The following is a 17,156-nucleotide window of genomic DNA, read 5'->3' as shown; positions in this document are numbered from 1 at the left end:
AAACAACGGAATCATAAAAAAAAATTCATCTGGTTTTTTTTTTATTTATTTATAAAGCGTCGTAATTTTGTAGAAATTTGGAAATTAGTGAAGCGGGAAGGCCTAGACGGACATACCATTATCAAATAGACGTTCTGGCAAAAGATTAGGACAAGAGTACCCGAAACCGTTGTTAAAAAGACGTACGCAGGGATCGTTGCAAGGGGAAAGAGTCTGCCTACTACTCCTGGAAAGAGGCTTGATTTATGTTTGTACGTAAACAAAGAATTACGTTGCTTAAGTTCATTACAATTAATTTCATGACTGACCTCCTTTTTTTTTAAATATAATAAATTGATGTTAAGATATTTTTATCATTTTCTTATTCTTGTATTGTCACTATTCTCAAAGGTTCCTTTAACATTTTTTCACTGGTTAGACACAAAAAAATATACACTCTATTTCATTTATTAATTAATAATATTATATTGACAAAATGTGATAATTACAATTTCTAAACTATACTTATCAATCTACCTAATTAAAAAAAGTTAAATTCCTAAACTACAAACTAAAATATTATTATTCAGGTTTGGACCCCTTGGTAGGGTTCGGTATTAGTCTTATAGCGTTCCCGGGTATCCGCCGCTGCTCCAGCTTCTTTTAAGCCATGGGGACGTCGGCACTGATGAGCGCTCTGCGTAGGATGTGATTGAGGGCAGCATGACAGGTTGACGGCCGGCACCCGACACGCAAGAGAGTACGTAGTTTCACAAGAAACACAGCAGTGATTTACGCAGACTTCAGCCCTGATGCGGAGACCGACAGCTACGCGAAGAGTAAGTGAATCAAGGAAAGTAAAGTAAAACCTAAGGCAAGAGAGGGATAGGCATTAAGCCAGTGCCCAGATTCTGGCCTGGCTGCAGCGAATTGCCTCGCCCGGTCTCTGCCTGAGGAAACATAGCAGGGAACTGTAAGTAGAAGAAAAGGAAATGTTATCCCAGGCCCTTTGAATGTGTAGTTTGGCTGATAAATTTAGACTCGGTCCAGCTAGCCAAGCATTTGTAGCCTCATTAAAGCATGCAATCCATTTATTTATACACTGGCTAAGTACGTAAAGGTTTTAGTAAAAGCATCTTATAATTTTCCTTCTAACGATAAATTATCAATTGTAAACTATATCGATTGACTATCAATCGATATAGTTTACAATTGATAATTTATCGATAACCGTATAACGTGAGTGCAACACTATCTGTCTGCTTTGCTCGGCTGACTTTTGCTTTCTTGCTTGACTTGGTTTGGTTGGGTAGGTATTTGGTGTCAGTCCGAATGAATGTGTGTTTCTGTGTGATGGATTTTCAATTTGGTTGGTGCGTGGCGTGGCGATGGTGTGGTGTGTGACTTTAGAATAACTTATCAAAAAAGACTGCCGTAAATGAGTACTTAAGTGATACGTGTATAAAGTGGAATAGTTAATACAAATAAAGTTTGTGATTTTCATGGCAAATAGTGAATAAAACTGTATACTTTGTGCCTTCTTCACAATTTGTGACAATGTCTTACAATTCCACGCTTGACTACTACTGCGGGACAACATTCTGGGTAAGAACTCGTTGCTTTGATTTAATATTGAAATGGGTACCTACTAAATTAACTCTAAATTTAAACCTTAGTTCCTGAAGTTGAGGCCGTAGCTGCAACCTACAAAAAATATTTTATAGTCTCATAAAATATATGATACATTTTACTTCTTTTTATAAGAAATAAAATAAAAGTATTTCATTGAATAGTTTCACAATTAATCAGTGTCTAACTGCAGCTGGAGGTAGTTATAAATTGTTTTAAAAGTTAAGATGTGGCCTTGACCTGAGACATTTTCTATAATTTGTGTGCAACATTGAAAACATTAGGTCATTATAATTATATTTTTTGTTGTCTAAGAACAAGTTTCATGCCAACTGCTTTGATAACATTTTATTCATTTTAGTAATAAATCTAACATTATTAATGGGTATTAACCAAGGTGGTAGACATTTTCTGTTATATAGAATATAATTATGTGGCCTGATAGGCCACATTCAGCTATTCTATATAGCAAATATATATTTATATATATTCTATATAGCTATTCTATATGGCAGTTCTTTAAAAGACTGTTGACTCTGTCTACCCTGCAAGGGATATAGACATGATTATATGTATGTATGTAGAATAAATACTAAGTTTTGTGAGATAATTTTCATATCAAGTTCAAATTATTGCATTCCCCATAGTACCTACCTACATTCAGTTGTAACTACTACAAAAGTTGTTACTGGCATATAAATAGGTACAACATGAACTCTGTAGCAAGAAAATCTCAAATATTATGTACAAATATTTAAAGTATATTCAAGTATAATGAACTAGTCTTTCCATGAAAAGTAAACAAAAAAAATGTTACAACCTCTACTGTGAAATAACATACAAATTATTGATATTTCTAAAAAAAATTCTTACTTTACCATTACTTTATTTTGTAAAATAAAATGCTTATTGTTTTCTGAATATAATAAATAATAAAATTATTTATTTATAATTAATTGTTATATCCATTATGAAGCAATATATGTATATGAGCTTGACCTTTTTGTCTTTTAGCTCTGTCTAGCCAGTCATAAAGACATGATTATAAGATTGTTGCTAAGTCCAGTTCAGTTAACAAAAGTAATAAGACTTTTTTTTCAATCCTGTTTGTCCCATACAAGCCTTTTACATCATCATCAGGAAGAGATTAATTTGCTTGGAAGAATACAGCTTCTTCATAGAAAAATATTGTTACTAACCTTTAAAAGGGCTAAGCCACCATTGACACTAGACAATTGACCTTCATCAACACAAAAACTGATTACTCATTGTCATCATACATACTTCGTATCAATTAAGCTGAGTAGCTTACAACTCATTTCAGTTAAATTGTTGTAACTCAAAAATTCTATACTGTGACTCATAGTAGATTACCCTGTATTGCACCATAACACATAATATTCCATAATAATTTCCTATAGTGTAATCTATGTGATTTGTGGTTCCCGGCACCAATAGAAAAAGATTAAGATCACTCTATCTCTCCCATGAATGTTGCATAAGCCTATACCTTAGGCTAATAATAATAATAATAAAATAATTTATTTCAGATTTGCATCCATATGAAATAATGAACTTGGGATTCTTCTTTTAGGCGATGGGCAAGAAGCCTGTCTATTATTAAGCCAAACAGCTAGGCGTGGCCTATCAACCTTTTTTATTGTTGACTCTGTCTACTCCGAAGGGATGTAAATCGTTTATGTAGCTATTGGTCTTCTTATAAAAATTTAATATGGCTTCATTCATCATATTGAAACTTGATTCTTGAAACCACGACAATTGACACCGTTTGGTTTAATAAAACAAATTTCGTTCCAGGACGCCAACCTTACCTGGTATACGGAGAACCCAGAGTTCACACCATGTTTCCACAAAACGGTCCTCGTATGGATCCCATGCTTTTACCTGTGGGCGGCATCGTTACTGGACATCTACTATATCGTGAACAGCAAGGAGAGGAACATACCGTGGAACATGTTGAACATCAGCAAGCTGGTGATCACGAGTCTGCTGATCGTGGTCACGTGTGTGGACCTGGGAGTCGCCGTTCACCACTCCACCGGGGAGCAGGGGGAGTTTGACGTTTACAACGCCGATTATTACGGTCCAGTTCTCAAGATTAGCACTTTTGTGAGTTTTCTTTTTTTTTTAATTTTTACGTACGTATAGAGAGGTCACCTACATATATTAATGGGTGGACAGAGCCGAAAGTTTCGAAAGTGTATTAACTACAGCTCGATTATCGAGATTTTGACTTTCCTGAAAGTCTTTGCGTACATACATCAATTTTTGTAACTTACGAGGTAGACAGAGCCAATTGTCTCGAAAGTCAAAAGCTTTTACAATCTGTGCAGAAAAAATAGAAATTATGTATGATACAATTTTTCTTTCTTGGCTGCCACATCAACATATCTTTTAGTTCAGTATTTATTATCCACCCTAATAATAAGAAATTATTTGTATTTTTGTATGTTTGTAACGAGTAAACTCAAAAGTTATTTGACTCTGATTTTCACGAAATTTGGCACAGATATAGAATAGACCTCCGTGAGTGACATAGGCTTCTTTTCTGGAATTTTACGGGAGCGAAGTCCCGCGCAAATCTATTAGGATATAGTATCGTTGAATAAGTTTCCCATAAGCCACAACACAAGTATCAACTTAGTTTTTGACAACCCTAATCTTTGTAGTTTTTCTTATACATATTTAGGTACATATTTAGCTGTGCCCGCGACTTCGTCCGCGTGGAATAGTTATTTTGGGCATCATTGAAGCCCTCAACGATGAATAATTTTCCCCGTTTCTTTATCACATTTTCCATTATTTCTTTGCTCCTTATAGTTGCAGCGTGATGTTATATAGCCTAAAGCCTTCCTCGATACATGGTCTATTCGACGCAAAAAGATTTTTTCAATTCGGACCAGTAGTTTCTGAGATTAACAAACAAACTCTTCAGCTTTATAATATTAGTATAGATTAATACTGTCACGCTAATTTCCCATACTCCGTCTCGTCGCACGTAAACAAGAAGGTCCCAGGTTCATAATTTATGGCCGGTGCCACGCGCTTGCGACTGGTCTGAGAGTCGTGCGTGTATGACCTCGTGCGCTTCCTCGTATCGCTATAATGTTGAAATTGGTCGTCAAAATATGCATTACGTCATAGGCACCGACGACAAAAACTTGACCTTATCTTCTTTAGGCGTTTACAAGTTAGACGGATCTGTAAGCGCCAGTTTTGACCAAGCCAAAGTCCTGTTTTTAAAAGACTTTTCAAGAAAGGAGGAGGTTCTCAATCGGACCGTGCTTTTTTATCAATGCCCGCTAAAATACAAATTTTTACAAAATAATATACTTGCATGTAGGAAGTATAGTTATTAAAGTTATTTATTCCTACAGAAGATAGAAGGAGAAAAGAGGAGAAAATAATCAGTTAAAATCACTATATTATAAAACATATAAATTCAGAGTATTTTACAATAAAAATTATTTTTGACATCTCTCTTACAAACAACATCATGGCAACCGTTGCTATGGCGCATACCAAGAAGGTTGCCTACATTGCATATTAAATTTTTATGTAAATTTCTACATAGATACAAACATATAATCACGTTTATATCCCTTGCGGGTTAGGCAGACCCGATAGTCTTGAAAGTACCTACTGATCGGCCACGTTCTGCTGTTTGACTTAATGATAGAATTGAGGTTCAAATAGTGACTGACAGGTTGCTAACCCATCGCCTAAAAGAAGAATCTCAAGTTTATAAGCCTATCCGTTAGTCGCCTTCTACGACATCCATGGGAAAGACACGGAGTGGTCCTATGCTTTTTTCTATTGGTGCCGGGAACCACGCGGCAATCTATACTAATAATATAAAACTGAAGAGTTTGTTTGTTTGTTTGAACGCGCTAATCTCAGGAACTACTGGTTCGAATTGAAAAATTCTTTTTGCGTCGAATAGACAATTTATCTAGGAAGGCTTTTGGCTATATAAAATCACGCTGCAACTATAAGGAGAGGATAATAGAAAATGTGAAAAAAACGGGAAAATTATTCATCCTTGAGGGCTGCAATGATGCCCAAAATAACTATTACACGCAGACGAAGTCGCGGGCAAAGCTAGTAAACTACTAAAATTAAAACTAGTTTTTTAATAGTAGCTCGTAAGTATAATCGATAGCCAATTGCAATAAGCCGCGCCCGTATGAATTCAATGATGTTCAATAAGTTCCACCATCTAGAATATAATGTAAACCACATACCAATTGACCACTAGCTGTTGCTCGCGACTTCGTTCGCCGTAAAAGTTCACTGACTATCTTCCATCGTGTTTTACTTTAAACCCTTTCTCAAATTTTTTTCGCAATATTAACAGGGTCATCTCTGTCTCTGTACAAAATTTCATCAATATCGGTTCAGTGGTTCAGGCGTGACAGCGCAACAGACAGACATAGTTTATTCTCTTATTTATAGTATTGTTTGGGAAGTAGGGATTTTAATAAAGAAAGGTTAAGAAGTATTTTAAGTTAAGAGCATTTCTATGTAGTCCAATGTACATAAGACATGGTTCGCTTGCCTGTGGCACAATAGGTCTTGGATTCGAATCCTGATCAGGGTATGATGAAAAAAGAGTATTTTCTAAATACCTGAGTAGTTATTATAAAATATATTGTCGTTGAGTTGGTATCTCATAACACAAGTTTCGAACTTACTTCGAGGCTAAACTCGATCTGTGTTATTTGTCCCGTATATTTATTTATTTATATTATTCGCTAATGTAAAATGAATGGAATGCTATTTAGTTTTTAGAAAAAAAATAAAAATAACCTCCGTATTAATAACAAAACTAGCTGAACCTGTTATGTTTTTTTACAAAACCTCTAAAATCAACTAACGCTAGACACTCAAAGTGCATACGCTATAAAGCAAAAAGTGCAAAATAAATGTATGTTTGTGTTGCGCTTGCGCACTGACCCCGCAAACATTCGCCCCAACATCCGTTTCACCATATGTAAACGGCCTTAATTTAAAAACCGCCTCCAATCGATATTTCCTTCTATTCTGAAGCCGATAAAATTACTAAAACCTTTTCTTGAATGTAATGTAAACTCTTTTCTGAATAACGCATCAAAATCGGTTCAGCGAAACGCGAGATAATCGAGTTCAAACATAAGTAGGTACATACAGGTCAAAATAAGAACGAGCGTTATTTTTTTTTTTAAAGCGTATTTGAATAAAAAAAGAAGAAATTTTCTAAACATATGTCATTTGTTTCAGGCTCTATCGGCAACGTTGATGTTTTACAATAGAAAATTTGGATTAAGAGCGTCAGGGGTACTGTTCTTCTTTTGGTTGCTCCTGATCCTGGCCGGGTTACCCCAGCTTCGGTACGAGATAACACGCCATTACTCGCAGGACGACGACGAGAACATAAGATATCATTTCGTCAGCTACATGGTGTATTATCCGTTGATAATAATTATGTTTTTACTCAATTGCTTCGCCGATTTACCTCCGAAGGATACTCCTTACAAATACGAAAAGGTAAGAGATTATAATTTAGATATTAATTTACTATGCCGTTTGGTTCCCGGCACCAAATAGAAAAATAAAAAATAGCACCACTCCCATCTCTTTCCCATGGATGTCGTAAAAGGCGATTAAGGGATATGCTTATACTTAAACTTGGGATTCTTCTTTTACGCGATAGTCTAGCAACCTGTCGCTATTTGAATCTCAATTCTATCACTAAGCCAAACAACTGAACGTGGCCTATCGGTGTTATCAAGACCGTTGGCTCTGTCTACCCCGCAAGGGAAATAGACGTGATTATATATATTTTAGTTATGAATGTGGATGAAGCGAAGGAATTATGCAGAGATCGTGGCAAGTGGAAAGAGGTAGTCTCTGCCTACCCCTCCGGGAAAGAGGCGTGATATTATGTATGTATGTATGTATAATCTGGGTTCTTTCACGGCTTCCAAAGGGTGCATTCTTAGGATTCTCCATACTGCAGGCAACCAAGTCAAAAGTTACAAAACAACTCCCGTTCAAGGCCATACCGTGCACTAGGTATCAACGGACGTTAGTTTAATTGATCGTAACGTGTTAGTATGTATAATAGTTTGTGACTTTAAGCGCAACGCGTACTAAACATAATACTTACATGTTATGCATGGAGGGAGATTCATATTGAATGGAATGTCTCGGAACGGGAATGTGTGGGAGACTTGGTGCTGGTGATGCCCAAAAAGGCTGGGTATTAGAATATTTCTTTATTTTTAACTAGCTGTGCCCGCAACTTCGTCCGCGTGGAATAGTTATTTTCGACATCATTGAAGCCCTCAAAGATGAATAATTCTCCCCGTTATTTTCACACTTTTCATTATTTCTTTGCACCTAAAAGTTGCAGCGTGATGTTATATAGCCTAAAGCCTTCCTTGATAAATGATCTATTCAACGCAAAGAATTTTTCAATTCGAACCAGTAGTTCCTGAGATTAGCGCGTTCAAACAAACAAACTATTCAGCTTTATAATATTAGTATAGATGTAATTTTTTGAATAGTGTTTTTGTTGGTTCTCGTTTTGTCAGTGGAAAAGTAAAGACCGTGTTTTTGCAATATCTTTTTATTTTATTTATTCCTGCCGCTATTTAGGGGCATCTCTGGATAAAGGAGAGCTGTGGGTCTACCGGGCAAAACGAATCCATAACACTTGGGATATTTTCATTTTTGGAGTTATTTATGCACGATGACATTAATAAATGAGCCGCCTCTTTGAGTAATTTATGTCCATGAAGTCTGCCGCGGTACTAATAAGTTACAATTGGGCCCTGTATTTTAGTTACAGAGTAATTGGTACGTCTTTAGATTTAAACTGGACTATTGTGGACCGAATGTTGAGCTTGCATGAAGAGAGTTATGAGTGTGGATGAAGCGAAGGAAGTATGCAGAGATCGTGGCAAGTGAAAAGAGGTAGTCTCTGCCTACCTCTCCGGGAAAGAGGCGTGATTTTATGTATGTATATTGTGGACCGATGACCACAACAGTCCTCTTTTCACCATGTACCTAAGCGTCAGGTTTAGCATTCCCAAGTTACCACCCTACACATATAAAGAAGTCTCACTACAGAACAATTAACTCTTTAACTTCTTATTATTTATTCTGCCGTGTGGTTCCCGGCACCAATACAAAAAAGAATAGGAACACTCCATCTCTTTCTATCTATATATGTCAATTGACGTCCGGTGAAAATGCTGCAGTGTAGTTTGTTGCGTTGCTTCATCTACACATGCGCTTTGGAAGCGGTAGTAGTTATAAGTGATGTGACGTCAATATAAGTGATACCTAGTATCCAATTTTGAAAATGATTCTATTCTATGCTATAGAACCCGTGTCCAGAAAGCGCTGCCGGTTTCCCGAGCCGGCTGACGTTCAGCTGGTTCGATCCCCTGGCCCTGACCGGGTTCCGCCGCAGTCTCACCGAGCACGATCTCTGGGCGCTGAACCCACAGGACTCCACCACCGAGGTGGTGCCGCGTTTCGACAAGTTCTGGGAGAAGTCTTTGAGAAAAAGGTCAGTTTTTTGTCTCGCCAACGCTAACGCCCTCTCTAACTGCTCAACGGTTATATGTAGACTCGTGAAAAAAAAATACAGCAGTAGTTTATATAAGAAAGTGTAGAGAATGAAGAAAATAGAAGAAGAATAGGACCAATGCATCTCTTTCCCATTGGATGTCGTAAAAGGCGACTAAGGGATAGGGTTGTACATTTGGGATTCTTTTTTTGCCGACGGGCCAGCAACCTGTCACTATTTGAGTCTCAATTCTATTATAAGCCAAACAGCTGAATGTGGCCTATCAGTCTGTTGGCTCTGCCTTCCCCGCAAGGGATGTAGACGTAATTTTATGTTATGTAAAAAGAAAAACTATAAGAGCTGAGTAGTCATCAAAAGCTATTAAGTTATTAGGCGACCAACTTATAAAATGTAGTCGAATAATTTTAATTTCATACTTCGATTAAAAATTAGACGCTCCACTCAACTCCACGGACAAGAGTAAGCTCTTTAAATTTGAAAAAAGAAACCAATCTCTTCTCTGTGCCACGAGTAGTTCAAAAAATGAATTCCTTTTATCTTTCACAGCTCCAACAGCAACGGTGCCAAAGCCACCTACAGCAAGACCTCGGCCAGCGTCAATTTCAAGCCGGAGGCGGACAAGAAGCCGGCGTCCATATTGCCGGCTCTGTGTCTCGCGTTCGGCGGTCAGTTCCTGTTTGGAGCGCTATTGAAGTTGATCAACGACGTTCTTATGTTCCTGTCGCCGCAAATTTTGAAGTAAGTGCCTCTCGTTTTCTCGCTCACGGTAACTCTCTTTCTTTCTCCCTCACTCCCATTTTCTTTCTCCCTCCCTCCCTCCTTCTGTCTCCCTCCCTCCCTCCTTCTGTCTCCCTCCCTCTTTCTCCCTCACTCCCTCTAGCAAGACCTCCGCCAGCGTCAATTTCAAGCCGGAGGCGGACAAGAAGCCGGCGTCCATATTGCCGGCCCTGTGTCTCGCGTTCGGCGGACAGTTCCTGTTTGGAGCGCTGTTGAAGTTGATCAACGACGTTCTCATGTTCCTGTCGCCGCAAATTTTGAAGTAAGTGCCTATCGCTTTCTCTCTTAGTGTAACTCTCTTTCTTTCTCCCTCACTCCCACTTTCTTTCTCCCTCACTCCCTCCTTCTGTCTCCCTCCCTCCCTCCTTCTGTCTCCCTCCCTCTTTCTCCCTCACTCCCTCTAGCAAGACCTCCGCCAGCGTCAATTTCAAGCCGGAAGCGGACAAGAAGCCGGCGTCCATATTGCCGGCTCTGTGTCTCGCGTTCGGCGGTCAGTTCCTGTTTGGAGCGCTGTTGAAGTTGATCAACGACGTTCTCATGTTCCTGTCGCCGCAAATTTTGAAGTAAGTGCCTCTCGCTTTCTCGCTCATGCGTCGTCGCTTTCTCTCTTTCGTTCTCCCTCCCTCTGTCTTTCTCACTCCCTCTGTCTTTCTCCCTCCCTCCTTTCTTTCTCCCGCTCTCCCTCTTTCTTTCTCCCGCTCTCCCTCTTTCTTTCTCCCTCTCTCTCTCCCTCTCTCTGCCTCACTCCCTCTTTCTTCCTCCCTCCATCTTTTTCCCTCACTCCCTCTTTCTTCCTCTCTCCCTCCCTCTTTCTACTTCATTACCTCTTTCTTCCCCCCTTCCTCCCTCTTTCTTTCTCCCTCACTCCCTCTTTCTCTCTTTCTCACGCACACAATCACGGTTATGAGGGAGACAGCCAATATTCAGAAGACTCGCAGGTTACATTGGCTGGATATTTTAATTTATTTCATTTGAACCTCAATTTCAACATTATTTCAGGTTGTTAGTCCATCACCTAAAATATATAAGAGTTTATTATGATATATACATTCAGTCAGAAAAGTATCGGGAATGGATTATTTATTTATGGTTCCAAATTCAAATTTTTGTTTTTTTTGTTGTTGTTAGGCACAACTGTTTTCCATTTTGGCGCGGAGTTTGAGTTGCATCTATTGTTTACATTAAATACAGTGCTATTTTTAGTTATATCATATCTAGTGTGTATTGCTAATTTCATAATGGATAAAAACATCGAACAAAGAGTTTGTCTTAAATTTTGCATTGCCAATGGAATATCGTGTTCGGAGTCACTGAAAATGTTACAGAAGGCTTACGGTGAATCGACTTTATCAAAAACTCGTGCTTATGAGTGGTACAAAGCGTTCAAAAGCGGTCGAGATGTGATGGAAGATTTGCCTCGCTCTGGTAGGCCATCAACGTCTGCAACTGAAGTTAACATCGCAAAAGTGAAGGAAATAGTGACTGAAAATCCTCATTCAACTTTGAGAGAGATAGCCACCGAACTTTCTGTATCTCACGAGTCGATCCGTACCATTTTTACTAATAATTTGGGTATGAAACATGTTGCCGCTCGGCTAGTCCCAAAAGACCTGAATTTTTTTCAAAAACTCAATCGCGTGATGAGAGTCGCTGAGGACATGCTAGAACGAGTCAATTCCGACCCAACATTCATGAAACGCATTGTTACTGGTGACGAGACGTGGGTTTACGAGTTTGACATGCAAACTAGTCAACAAGCTTCGGAGTGGCGCCTTCCAACTGAACCGAAACCGAAAAAACCACGCCAAAGTCGTTCAAAAGTCAAAGTCATGTTGACTGTTTTCTTTGACTATCGCGGTGTTGTGCACTCGGAATTCTTGCCGGAAGGTCAAACGGTAAATAAGGAATATTATTTGAGTGTTATGCGGCGTTTAAGAGAGCAAATCCGACGAAAAAGGCCAGATTTGTGGAAAGAAAATTCTTGGATTTTGCACCATGATAATGCACCTTCGCACAAGGCCATCATTGTGAACGAATTTTTAACCAAACACTCAACAAATACCATCGAGCAACCACCATATTCACCAGATATGGCTCCAGCCGACTTTTTTCTTTTTTCTAAACTCAAATTACCACTTCGTGGCACCCGTTTTCAATCGGTAGAAGACATAAAAGAGAATTCGCGGCGAGAACTGACCTCAATTCCGGAAACAGCGTTTAAAAAATGTTTTGATGATTGGATTATTCGTTGGCGTAAGTGTATCGTTTCTAAAGGAGCATATTTTGAAGGTGATAAAATAAATTTGGATGAATAACAAACAGTTTGTGTATTATTGATCTTTTCCTGCTACTTTCTTGACAGAGTAGTACTTCACTATGATATGATGAAGTCTATGAGAACGTGTCTTATTCCTTCGTGAAAATCCGTCGGAATCCCGGAATAAATAAGAAAAAAAAACTGACAATCCAAGCAACATAATGCCTCTTGTCGAATTGAGAACCTTCCCCCTTTTAAGTCGGTTAAAAAATGTAATCTGTTTTTGGCCTATATCTGTCGCCTTATCTTAATAGCGTGCGAGCGAATTATTGTGATTAGAATTTTTATCATCGCATCTCTTATCAATTGATGATACTAATTGACGATATTAAATCACTGACAATCGGCTTAAAGTCAATTTTATGTATTTATATTAATTGGAAATCATTTTTATCGCGAATTCGTATACGAGTATTAATGTAATCTTACTTGTAAATAATAATACTACATTGAACTAGGTTTCCCCGCAGCGTCGCACGCGCGAATCAAGCGCCAACTGCACATGCGAATTTAGCGCTACCTACACGCGCCAATTTAGCGCTACCACCTACACGCGCCAATTTAGCGCTACCTACACCCGCCAATTGAGCGCCATCTACAAAAAAACACAGGTTTTTCGCAAACCCCACATTAACTGTAGTTTTTACCGGAATGTACCCTTGGTTCTTCAGCAGAATTAATTATTTATACGCAAATTTGAACAAAAAGAAGATTAGTTCAGTAGATAACGCATGAACAAACAAACAGATAAACTTATTTTCGCATTTATAATATTAGATGGGATATTTGTTAGTTCTCAAGTGATTGGAATTAAAATAAATTATATTTTCAAATTCAATGATTTTATTCATTATTATTATGGGACATTTCAATATCACTTAATAATTGTCATATCTTTTGGTTTCACAACACTGGTTGACGTCAAATATATTACTTAAAACTAAGTTTACTGCCGCTTCCTAGGTGTTTTTGCATCTCCTGTCCACTTCTTAACACCAACAGAATAGTCACAACATATTATAAAATCCACCCCTATTTTATTGATTGATGATACAGGTATTAAACGCGCACGTAACATACATACATACATACATAAACTCACGCCTCTTTCCCGGAGGGGTAACGTACCTTTATTTTATCTCAGATGTTTCGAACCATTTAGAATTATTCGGATTTTGTTTATGTTTGAAATGCTGAAAAGAGGGTTTTCTGAAGAAGGTTGCTATCCGTGCAAAAAAAAAATTTCGTGCCACAATGTTCGTCCCCGTTCTCTGCCGAAACGGCTTGACCGATTCTCATGAAATTTTGTGACCATATTGAGTAGGTCTGAGAATCGGCCAACATCTATTTTTCATACCCCTTAGCGATAAGGGTTGTCCACCCTTTACCTTTTTTTATCTAGAAATTACTTAAAAATTATTTATATGGCAAAACAACGTTTGCCGGGACACCTAGTTATGTTATAAATCGAGCGAACAGCTCTAAAGTACCGATAAATTTAGTTTTAACTTTCCAAATCGAGATTATTTCTGATGAAAGTCTGCATTTTGTTTAGCATACCAGGCGCAGAAACCAATTCGCCTACGTTATTTTTAGACTAGGTTTCTCATGCGACTGCATCCGCGTGGGTTATGGCTGCCTCGCTCATCTTATCATTTTTGTATCACTGATACCCATATATGTATCAGTGATACAAAAATGTTTGATTGTACCGCGATAACTCGAGTAGATTATTTGAATTTGATGAAATTTTTAAGGTTTAGGAATTGAGATCGATTTAGTAATTATCTCAATACTTACAATAAACCCACTCCTTTTTCCTGTATCGATTAGCAGAGATGGTTGAGAGATACATATACCTTATCACATTGGAAAATAATAAAGATTTAAGCTTTCTTATCATTTATATGGTGGCTTAAACGATTTTGCTGAATTTCCATTTCTTAACCATCTCAAAAGAATTGAATTTTCAAAATCATCACGGGATTGAAGGACAACAAGTCTTGGTATAAATAGGGCCAGAACAACTTTTTTTTATTGTTTAGTTCGAATTATAAATTCACTCATAACTGGTTTGTAAAATGTCTGATGACGTAACACGTGATTATATGGATTGGTCAAATTTTTTTAAACTTTTTATCTAAATTCAAATTCAAATTCAAAATTTTTATTCATTATTATAGGATACTATATATCGCTTAATAATTGTCGTATGGTTTAACAACATTGGTTGACGTCAAATAAATTACTTAAAAACTAAGTTTACTGCCGCTTCCAAGGCGTCAGTGCAGAAGAAGAGGTAACAAACTGCACTGCAGCATTTTCTTCAACAAGGTCAACTTCACAATATTTTGAATTTGAATTGAATTTGAATTTGATCCCATAAATTTTGTTTCAGACTCCTCATAGGTTTCGTTGAGAGCAAAGAGGAACTATGGAAAGGCTATCTGTACGCTGTTGGTCTACTGGCCTGCGCTTCTGTACAGACGCTGCTGCTGGCCCACTATTTCACGAGGATGTATCTCGTGGGTATGAGGATACGGACGGCCCTCACCAGCGCCATCTACAGGAAGTCCCTGAGGATGTCCAACGCCGCGAGGAAGGAGTCCACAGTAGGGGAGATCGTCAATTTAATGTCCGTGGACGCTCATAGGTTAGTTGACATTAGGATACCATGAGTTACATACATACATCCTACTACTATTATAAAGGCGAAAGTTTGTATGGATGTATGGATGTTTGTTACTCTTTCACGCAAAAACTACTGAACCGATTACCATGAAATTTGGTATGTAGGTAGCTGAAGACCCAGAATAACACATAGGCTACTTTTTATCCCGGAGTTCCCGCGGGATTGATAGGGTTTCCATGCGGACGAAGTCGCGGGCGGCCTCTAGTACATACATAAAATCACGCCTCTTTCCCGGAGGGGTAGGCAGAATAGAATAGAATAGATTCATTTTCAAAATTGGATACAAGGTATCACTTATTGACGTCACATAACTTAAATCTAATTATAACTACTACCGCTTCCAAAGCGCATGTGTAGAAGAAGCGGCGGAACAAACTACAGAGACTACCTCTTTCCACTTGCCACGATCTCTGCATACTTCCTTAGCTTCATCCACATTCATAACTCTTCATGCAAGCTCGGCGGTTTCGGGTACTTTTGACCTGACCCTTTACCAGGACGTCCTTAATTTGATCAAGATATAGTTCGTCTAGGTCTTCATGCTCATGAGTTATGTTGGCCACAAATGGGGGGAGGCTGGTATTTTCTGAGATACATCTGCTTAGTTCAGACACCAGTCTCTCGTAATCTTAACTATGTAATGTACTTACTGCTTAAGATTTCAGAGAATATTAAATATGTATTTGATTGATTGATTGTTACAGCTACCTGTGACAAGGGAGGTCACGGGTTCGAATCCCGGGGTCCAATTTTTCTAGTTAGATATGTTCCGCAAGGGATATAGACGTGATCATATGTATGTATGTATAATAAAGTTTTTGTAAACATGTGATAATTTCATAATGTCATATTTTGTGCGCTGTGTACAAATGTGCTAATACTTTTTTTATTGTATTAGCACATTCGTTCAGCCTGCGTTTGCAATGTAAGCGGAAAAAATATGGTAATTAACGACATCACATTAGAAACCTAAAAAATAACAGTATTTCTCCACTATTTAATGGATATTATCTATACATATAATAAATCTGTAGAAGGGTCAATTCTGTACATTGAAAATATTGAAAAAATAAATAACAGGGGGTGTTACTGGATAGATACCAAACACAAATATGTGATTAAAAAAATTTTTGTCTGTCTGTCTGTATGTTCAGGCATCACGTGAAAACTAACGGTTCGATTTTGATGAAACTTAGTATAATTATACCTTATTATCCTGGGCATAAAATAGGATACTTTTTATCCTGAAAAAATATGAAGAAAAAAAATCTTAATTTTTCAGTTCATCCATAGACGTTGTTCTGTAGAACCGCGAACACACGTTGCATTACCCGCAGTGGATTCAGCGCCGTAACTTAAAGCACTGAAAGTCGGATTTAGCTTGAACCGTTTTCGGCACGCGCGGGCCGCTACTAATTACTATGAAAAAAATACTTTAGTCCGGTCAATCTAGACATTCGAAGCTACATTAATTCCCATCAAGCTGAAAATGAGTATAATTGTTTAAAACAATCAAAAGCATTATTTCAAAATTCCCCATGATTCCGGTTTATGGAAAAAAAATTACCCAAGGTCATAGGTAAAAAATGGGTGTTTCGCGATATTCTTCAAAACGGTAAGATTTTCAAATCGGAAAATTACCTCAGACATAAATTGTAGATCATAAAGTTATCTATAAAAAAGGAATCAATATTTTTTTTTTCAATAAAGCTACCGTTTTTGAGATATAACGATGCAAAAAGTTGCAAGCGTCATAATATGCACACGTTTCCACGCCACCTCTGAGGTAGTGTACTATTAGCACGTTTTTCTAAACATTTTTATTATTAAACTTGCAAAAGTCTGAAATAGGTTAGAATAAACACGTGTTTTCACTACGCAGTGGCACTCAAGACTTACTTTTAACCCTAAGTGAAGAAAATCATCTTAGGACAATAATAGAGATGATTACAATTAAATCAAATTAAAACTAAAACTACTTATAAAAAGAAAGAAAAAATATGACTACAAACTAAAATTTAATGTATAAGTTGTACAATCCCTGCATAGTATCAACATGCGGGAGTGTGCCCAAAAGGCTGGCAGCATTGCCAATTTGAATGGCAATGCTAATTCTCTGAGCCAGATAATTTCCAGCCCGCCGGTCAAGAGATACCTCAATC

The 17,156-nt window shown here is 37.8% G+C and overlaps 2 protein-coding genes across 5 annotated transcripts in view; both read left to right on the top strand.

The window, feature by feature from the left end:
* Positions 1-1,246: 1,246 nt before the first annotated feature.
* The window catches only part of LOC106129151 (multidrug resistance-associated protein 1), a 55,229-nt gene continuing 39,319 nt past the window's right edge, over positions 1,247-17,156 (top strand). For 2 of the 4 annotated variants that reach the window (XM_060947868.1, XM_060947866.1), the window contains exons 1-6: positions 1,249-1,584; positions 3,427-3,738; positions 6,889-7,155; positions 9,000-9,187; positions 9,755-9,946; positions 14,701-14,955. In XM_060947868.1, coding sequence (XP_060803851.1) covers positions 1,537-1,584; positions 3,427-3,738; positions 6,889-7,155; positions 9,000-9,187; positions 9,755-9,946; positions 14,701-14,955 — 1,262 coding nt within the window. In that variant the 5' untranslated portion in view covers positions 1,249-1,536. Of the gene's footprint in view, positions 1,585-3,426; positions 3,739-6,888; positions 7,156-8,999; positions 9,188-9,754; positions 9,947-14,700; positions 14,956-17,156 lie in introns of all 4 variants that reach the window. The other 2 variants (XM_060947867.1, XM_060947865.1) reach the window with 2 other exon arrangements.
* LOC132902514 (protein GVQW3-like) lies at positions 11,154-12,415 on the top strand. The gene is made up of 2 exons (XM_060947894.1): positions 11,154-11,872; positions 12,257-12,415. Exons 1-2 carry the CDS (start codon positions 11,224-11,226, stop codon positions 12,298-12,300), a joined length of 693 nt encoding a protein of 230 aa, XP_060803877.1. The 5' UTR covers positions 11,154-11,223; the 3' UTR covers positions 12,301-12,415.

This window comes from Amyelois transitella, chromosome 14 (genome assembly GCF_032362555.1).
Source record: "Amyelois transitella isolate CPQ chromosome 14, ilAmyTran1.1, whole genome shotgun sequence".
Classification (NCBI taxonomy): Eukaryota; Metazoa; Arthropoda; class Insecta; order Lepidoptera; family Pyralidae; genus Amyelois; species Amyelois transitella.
This window is presented reverse-complemented; position numbering and strand designations above follow the sequence as displayed.